The sequence below is a fragment of the Hyperolius riggenbachi genome, chromosome 2, assembly GCF_040937935.1.
Source record: "Hyperolius riggenbachi isolate aHypRig1 chromosome 2, aHypRig1.pri, whole genome shotgun sequence".
NCBI classification, from domain to species: Eukaryota; Metazoa; Chordata; class Amphibia; order Anura; family Hyperoliidae; genus Hyperolius; species Hyperolius riggenbachi.
This window is the reverse complement of record NC_090647.1, coordinates 110026565-110034960: the sequence shown is the minus strand read 5'-3', so window position 1 is coordinate 110034960 and position 8396 is coordinate 110026565. Positions and strand designations below refer to the sequence as shown.

The window sequence follows — 8396 nt, the reverse complement described above, 5'->3', positions numbered from 1 at the left end:
CCAGTGAGCCCACTGCGCGGTATGTTCTGCCACAGACGACTAAACAATTCTTTTGTGACTCTATTAGAAAAGCGTTGTGCCTTACTGCCTTCAGCAAGCCTAGACTAAAGTTTAGCTTTAAAAACTTTTATATAACTACAACTTTAAAATCCAGGAAATGGCGCCTTCGTCGCTGGAAGGTCAATCAAACTCCCTCTGGTGTAACCTAAACCGTACCATGCCTTTCGTACCATTGGTTCCTAATGCTGCAGCCTTGAAGGTTTGTGCACGTTGATTGGCCTATGACGCTGTAAATCAAGTATGGGGCGAGACCAACGAGAAAGGAGGAAGGGAGCGACGCCCTTATCCCCTCCTATGCCACATTCCTTCTCTAGCCCCCTCAGTAATTCCCACCTCCGTGGCGGGGCGGGGCATCGTTGTCTTCTTCCTTGTCAGTCAGCTCTCATTTCCCACCCACCGCGCCACCCCATTGGGCGGGTGGAGCATCCCCTCGGCGGGAGTGGTCAGGCTGGCTGTCGATCTCCGCCCGTAGCCCCGCCCTGTTCCCCGTCTCCGCCGCGCGGCAGGCAGGTTAGGTTGCCATCGTCAAATCGAGGTTTGTGTGAAGTGCCTGCGCAGCCGAACACAATGAGCGGTAAGGAATGGCGGCTGTGCGAGAAGGCGGACAGGGGTGGCCCCTCAGCACCGGGGTGGTCTAGGGGAGGGGTGGGTGGCACGGATTTGGTAAGCCCGGTCACTGTTGGGCAGTACCAACATGAGGCGGGGAGAGGAGGCCGGTGTTACCGGAGGACAGGCTGGGATGTGCAGAGAGGGAATCCGCCCGCCCAGTACTCGCTCTGTCGCCACTACCTCGCCCCCTTTCTTCTTTTGCCCCACAATCGGAGGAGGATCCCCTCCCCCGTCTCTCCTCCTCTCCCGCCCTTTTCTCTGTCCCCCTGGGTGGGTGGGGTGGATGGTGAGAATTTGCCCCCTCCCCCCCCACTGGTATACCCTCCTGCCCTGACCCGTCTGCCCTAGGCCAGCCCCATCCATGTGCGATCATCCGTGGCAGCTAAATACCCCTACAGGCATGTTCAGGCAATGGCATAGATCTGCTGCCGAGGAACTACAAGTCCCAGCCTGCCCACCACAGTAACCGACCATGCGGCAGCCTATACTTCCTTGATAAATCCTATCAGTTGCAGGGGGTGACTGGTATATCTAGTTCCTCCAGCTGAAATCAGATGCTGGTATCTGTAGTTCCTCTAGCTGGAGGAGCTGCTGGTATCTGTAGTTCCTCTAGCTGGAGGAGCTGCTGGTATCTGCAGTTCTTTCAGCTGGAGGAGCTGCTGGTATCTGCAGTTCTTTCAGCTGGAGGAGCTGCTGGTATCTGCAGTTCTTTCAGCTGGAGGAGCTGCTGGTATCTGCAGTTCTTTCAGCTGGAGGAGCTGCTGGTATCTGCAGTTCTTTCAGCTGGAGGAGCTGCTGGTATCTGCAGTTCTTTCAGCTGGAGGAGCTGCTGGTATCTGCAGTTCTTTCAGCTGGAGGAGCTGCTGGTATCTGCAGTTCTTTCAGCTGGAGGAGCTGCTGGTATCTGCAGTTCTTTCAGCTGGAGGAGCTGCTGGTATCTGCAGTTCTTTCAGCTGGAGGAGCTGCTGGTATCTGCAGTTCTTTCAGCTGGAGGAGCTGCTGGTATCTGCAGTTCTTTCAGCTGGAGGAGCTGCTGGTATCTGCAGTTCTTTCAGCTGGAAGAGGCTGCTGGTATCTGTAGTTCCTACAGCTGGATGGGGATGCTGGTATCTGTAGTCCTTTCAGCTGGAAGAGGCTGCTGGTATCTGTAGTTCCTACAGCTGGATGGGGATGCTGGTATCTGTAGTCCTTTCAGCTGGAAGAGGCTGCTGGTATCTGTAGTTCCCCCAGCTGGGTGACGTTGCTGGTATCTAGTTTGTTCAGCTGGAGGGGGCTGCTGGTATCTGTAGTTCCCCAGCTGGATGGGGTTGCTGGTATCTAGTTTCTTCAGCTGGATGCGGTTGCTGGTATCTGTAGTTCCTCCAGCTATACAGAGTTCTTCAGTTTAATTCCTTCTGGAGAGCACTGCGGTAATAGTTTCTCAGGGACCTAAGGGGGTCACAGTTTGCCAAGAGCTATGTGAATAATGAACCTAAAATGTCTTCCATCTACTTTTTCACGCATTACAGTTGCCACTCAACGCTGTGTTGTCTGCTTTGGGTTTCTCTACGAGGCCTTTCCTACATCATCCCGGAAATAGCAATTCCCTTCCCCCACTGTGCTTTCTGCGTATAGACACATTTGTTACAGTTATATGAGAGTGAAATTGTCCCTTTTTCTCTAATTTCCCTATGTGTACATCAGATCAGGAACACAATTCAGAGGAGATGACTTCAGGAAAGTCTGATAGCCGAGGAGGTGGATTCACGCAGCAGAAGGGGCAGGTATGTGAACCCACCCAGCACTTATAACCAGCAGTCAGCCCTCCCCCACACATTTTACACACAGTGAATTGTGAGAGGAGGGTGGTGAGGGGAGTTGTCTGTTCTGTGGCCTGCAGCATTGCTCCCACCCTTTGGTTGCCAACCCACCCCTTTCACTGACTGCCCACTTGGGGCAGGATCCAGAAACCCATCCTCCCTGCCCTGTCCCTCCTGTTTTGTGATTCCTTTGACATGCTGGTTTGTTTACATGTTGGCACCCTTAAAAATGTTGCTCTTTCTGTGTGATACACTTGCATGGAATGGGTTAACGTACATGACATTTTCTAATGATTGCTTCTGCTTCTAAATGTTGTATGCGTTTATCCTTGGGAAATGTTAGGATTGTATTCTAGGATGCAGTTTTTAGCTTGGGTTTCTTTGTAGTTGAACGATTTGTATTAAATCTGATTATTGATAATTATTAATTTATATTAATGCAGTATAATCGTGTGTGCTTCTGTACAGATTTACCTACAAAGCATCATTAATATAAGCATAGCGGCTAACAGGTATATCACTCTTGGTTTGCAGTGCTACATTTCTGAGTTTAAAATTAAGGTGGCTTTAAACGGTGATAGGAACATTAGATTATTTGTTTGATGTGCTGTATGAATATGTAAATGCATTTGCAAGTGAAATACATTTTATATACAGTTGCCATCAATATAGATGGCAAGAATAAAAAAGGGAGTGCCTAGCTTTTGAAGTGTCCTCGAATCGAAGCTCGGGTCAAAAAGCAGATACTTGGAGGCTTTCCCCGGCATCTTCTGGTCCCCATTGCCGCTCACTGATCCCCCAAAGCTGTCGCGCTCGACCGCGTACTAAGCCGGAGCTGCTTTTTAACATGCTCGCGCAGGGGCAGCACAGCCCTGCTCATGCTTAAAGGACTTCCGAGGCAAAAATCTAAATCTATTTATTACTCACCTACTCACCTAGGGCTTCTTTCAGCCCCGAGCAGCAGTCTCAGTCCCTCGCCCAAAGCCCCGGTCCTCTTCGGTGTCCCCGCTGGTCGCCCGCAATGATGGTGACGCTCTGGCTGGGTCGGCTCTTCTGCGCCTGTGCGGGCACTCGTGCACAGTAGTTTTGTTCAGTATGTGCCAGATGACATGGACGCGCGGAAGACAGTGTTGCCAACTCATCCCTTTAATTATTGACACATATTAATTATACAGGTTTCATGGCTAGGTAGATGCAGTTAAGGCAATGATTATGTGTAAGTAGCCCCAGAACCTGTATAACTTAGATGTGTCAGTAATTAAAGGGATGAGTTGGCAACACAGTCGGAAGAGCCAGCCCCGCCATCATTGCGGACGACCAGCGGGGACACCGAAGAAGACCGGGGCTTCAGGTGAGGGACTGAGACTGCTGCTCGGGATCTTCTGTAGGATCCTGACGAGTGGCTGCAGGAGTGAGGAGGGCCCAGGAAGCCTCTATAGGATCCAGAGGCTTCCCTCTCCTTAGGTAAGTATTTCCTTTTGGACTTGGGTTCACTTTAATAATAAAAAAGTGCCCCTGTGGGGTGCTTACTTTGGGAAGGGGAAGTTTCTGGATATTAATGGGTGGGTGGATAGTGTTCTGCCTCTGACACAGGTGACCTGGGTAAGAATTTCAGCTCTTCCTGTTCAGTTAGCCAGCACCTGTTTAGTAGGTGACCTTGGGCAAGACTTCCTAACCCTGCTATTGCCTATAGAGTGCCCCCTAGTGGCTTCAACTCTGGCGCTTTGAGTCCGCCAGAAGAAAAGCGCTATATAAATGTTTGTCTTGACTTGTCTAACGAGGCTTCCCTTATCCTCCTTAGCAACCCCGCTCAAGCACTGGCCCCCGAAAGTCCACTGACAAGGGCTTGTCGGTGGCTCTCGCAGGTGCATGGGTGGCTTCCGCTACTGCGACCCCGAACAAATGTGTGCCTTGCACAGGCGCAGTAGCAGCTTGCCACTCTAGCTCCAGTAGAAATAGCTGAGCCCATCTGCACCTACATGGTAGAACGGACCCAATCGGGCTTGGCTATAGCCGCCGGAGCCCGATCGGCAAGCAGCTACGGCTCCTGCGCTAGTCCTAGCGGTGGAAAGGGGGGGGGGGGGGTGACTACTCTAGGATCCTCAGGCTTATTTCTCCCGAGACGAGTACCCTCTAGGAGAGACTCTTTTTTTTTTTTTTTTTTTTTGCCCTTCGGGTTTACTTTAAAGTGGACCTGTATTCTTGCACGGGACAGAAGGAAAACGTACAGAAATGCACCCTGCATGTATTTAAGGAGTTTACCCTGTCCAATTCCATCTCATGTGTAATTAATTACCAACGTAATTTGAAATCTCAGCTGTCAGCTCAGGAATCTCCTGCCATTTCAGAGCAGCTAATTTGTAAACTCATGATGTTAATATGTCTGCTTCCATGGAAGCAGGAAGTAGACACACTGCAGATTTGTTGCAAGATTTGTATCAGCTGTAACAAATGTGTTTCTGTAAAGGTTATTATGCTGTTGCTTATCTTTTAGAACAGAGAGGAAGTTCTGGGTTCAGGCCCATTTTAAGATTACACATTGCCAACCAATGTGGCAAACAGACCAGTCCGTCTCTGATCTATATGTGATTAGAGAGAATCTCCCCATACACTGCACACAGATTTTCAATAGATTTAACCATGAAAATCTATCAAGCTGCAGTTTGCATTGTTCGGTGCTGTGCAATGTTATGGCCTATAGATCAACTACTGCTCCTCCCCCAATCGACTAAGATTTTCTGCCTGTCCAATTGATACTTACCTGTGATATTGTTTGCAAGTCACTCATTCTGTTAAAGGAGTATTTATTTATATTTGTATGTGTCAGAGTGGTGCAACTAAATATTTTTAATTAAAAAAAAATGTTTGGTTTGGGTCCGCTTTAAAGGGGTTCTGTGGGGGAACCTGAGGATAAAAACCACCACTTAGGCCCCATTCACACTTGCGTTTTGGCAAGTAAACGGATCAGATCCTGACCTGATCCTGAACAGAACCATACGGTTCCGATCCGGATCCGTTTGCATCAGGCATGCATGAGGCTGCCATCCGGATCCGTGGGCAAAAAATAGCGAAATTTTAAGAAAAAAATGTTGGGGGTCAGCAGAAGGTGCACCTGTAGAATCAGGTTCCTCCGCTGTAGGCCTCACCTCCACCTCAGACATTCTGCCAAACAGCTCCAGCACGTCTGTCACTGCTGCTCCACTCCAGACATGCTTGGCCCATGTGTCCCCATCCGAAATGGCCGCTTGGATACGCATAGGAAGTGGGGTAGAATGTCAGGTTTTTGTAAGCAGTGTGTTCTGTGCCTTCCGTTTCCCATTGGTTTCTGTGTTCCGGATGGTGCTGTCAGGCTCAGGTCCGGCTCCGGTCCGGGTGCGTGGGCCGGAGATCCGGACCCAAAAAATAGCGCATGTTGGAAAAGAGTCCGGATCCGCTCTGGTACGTACGGAATGGACGCGTGTAAACGTCCGCATAGACTTTACAATGCTATGCGGAACGTACGTTCCGTTTGTACAGTATGCGGTCCGGATCAGATCCGGAAAATCCGGATAACGAACGCTAATGTGAACCGGGCCTTACCTGGGGGCTTCTATCTGGCCTATGTAGCAGTAATGTCCCACGCCATCCTTCTCCGATCCGCTGTTCCCCGCCGTCGGCACCGGGCATTATTCGTCTGGCATAGCCGAATAATGCGCGCTGCCGTTCGCATCCTTGGAAGCTTACTACGCAGGCGCAGTACAAAGTTTTCTTGTACTGCGCCTGCGCAGTAAGCTTCTGATGACGCGGGAGCGAGCAGGCCAAGGCCGCGCAGCCACAGTTGGACGGCGTGACACGCTAGACCAGGGCCAGCGGCGGAGGACGGCGTGGAACATTACTGCTACATGGGGCAGATAGAAGCCTCAGGTGAGTAAAACTCATTATTTTATTTTTTTTTAGGTTGGCTTAAGTGTTCCTTTAAATCATGGAATTTTTTGCATAAGGCTACGTTTCCACTTGGCGTTTTTTTTTTTTGTTTTTTTTTTTTCTTCTTCCTTCCCCCATGAATTTTTGCTTGCGATTGTATGCATGAAAAAAAAAACTGAAGGTATGCTGCATTTTTTTTTTTTTTTTTTTTTTTTTTTGCATGTGGTTTTCTTCATGTGAAGACGTAGATTTAAAGTTCTAAAAGTACTGAATCCATTGTTTTGTTGTTTCCTTCATTCCCTTTTTAATAATGCTAGTTGCCTGACTGTCATGCTGAACTTTAGGCTTTAGTTGTTTTTGAGTCACATTCCTGCAAAAAACATGCAGTTAGTGGAGACAAGAGCCAAAGCATCTGATCTGCATTTTCATTCTGGGCCACTGACTTTAACCACTGCGCGTCCCTGGGGTTTTCCCCCTAAAAAAACAGAACAATTTTCTACATTTCGAACACCTCCCATTCGTTTGCCAATAACTTTATCACTACTTATCATACATAAATGATCTATACCTTGTTTTTTTCTGCCACCAATTAGGCTTTTTTTGGGTGGTAGTACTTTTTGCTAAGAATTCTATTATTTTCTATGCATTTTAAAGGGAACAAGGGGTAAAATATTAAAGTCATTATTTCCCAGTTTTCAGCCATTATAGTTTGAAAATAAAAGTTGCTGCTGTAAGTTAAACCCACACATTTTACTTTTCCATTTGCCCTGGTTATTTTACCATTTAAATTTCAATCCTAGTACAATGTATGATGACAATAAATTATTTGGAAATAAAATGCATTTTTTCATTTTGTGTCCGACTTTTATTTAGTTATTTTTTTCCTCCGTTATAATCTGATCCTCCCCCCCAGTTAGCCAGATGTACACCTACATATGCCTCCCTCTCCCATAGTTGGTCAGATGTGCCCCTGGATACCCCCCCCCCCCCCCCCAGCTAGCCAGATGTATATCTTTGACTATTCACACCCCTCTCCCCCCAAAGCTGGCTGGATGTGTCTATGACCCTCCCCCCCCCCCCCTTGTTAATCCCATGTGTGTTGCTTCCCCCCCCCCCCCCAACAGAGCAGCGGTGTCTCTTTAAAGATTCCCCCCCACCCCCATCATGCTGCGATCGGGCAGCAAATCCAAATCAGCTTTATTGGCAGGACCAAATACATTTAGCATTGCCAAAACAAAACATTAACATGGGGAAGGGGGATTGTGGGAATAAGGGAAGGATATAGGGGGTTGGGGTATATAGTCCATAGGTGTGTGGAGGATGTAAGGGACAGCATGGGGGACTGGGAGTCCATGTGGTATCATGTTCCTCTCAGTTGGTGGCAGGCTGTGACATATCGGGCAACTATTTGCACGGTTGTTTCCTCCTCCCCCAGTAGGATGTAGAGTTTACTCTCCTCATCTGTGGAGGTAAAATCCTGGATGTGGGCGGAGAGTCTCTGGAAGTGGGTGGTCCTCACAGGTGCGTATTTGGCATGGGGAATTACAAAGAAGATCTCTCACCTAATCTTGTTCCTGCGGCGGTGATCGGCTCCCCACCATTCAGTACCGCTGACAGCCTCTGTGCAGAGTGGATCGGGTCCCGGCTTGATGACGTCATTAAGCCGGGACCCGATCCATTCTGCACATAGAGGCTGTCAGCGGTACTGAATGGAGGGGAGCCGATCGCCGCACAGGAAGATGATTAGGTGGGAAATCTTTGTAATTCCCCATGCTGCCCGATCGCAGGGGGGGATCATTACAGGGGATCGGGCGTGGGGTGGGGGGATCGGACCCCCGGGAAGGCATCCAGGTTTAGTGTAGTTAGAGGGAGGGGGGTTGATGAGCCCAGGTGCGTGCTAGCACGCGCGCTGTGCTCATTTAAAGGTGACAACTTATATTCACGTCATGTGGCTTTCAGAAGCCACTTGCAATGATGTGAATATACTGTAGTTAGGACATGAATTGGTTAAAGAGAAACTTTAAC

The 8396-nt window shown here is 48.8% G+C and overlaps 1 protein-coding gene across 1 annotated transcript in view; it reads left to right on the top strand.

Annotated features, from left to right (window-relative positions):
* The first annotated feature begins 540 nt into the window (after positions 1–540).
* Positions 541–8396, top strand: part of SP1 (Sp1 transcription factor) — a 30045-nt gene continuing 22189 nt past the window's right edge. The window contains exons 1-2 of the mRNA XM_068265095.1: positions 541–634; positions 2353–2432. Coding sequence (XP_068121196.1) covers positions 628–634; positions 2353–2432 — 87 coding nt within the window. The 5' untranslated portion in view covers positions 541–627. The remainder of the gene's footprint in view (positions 635–2352; positions 2433–8396) is intronic.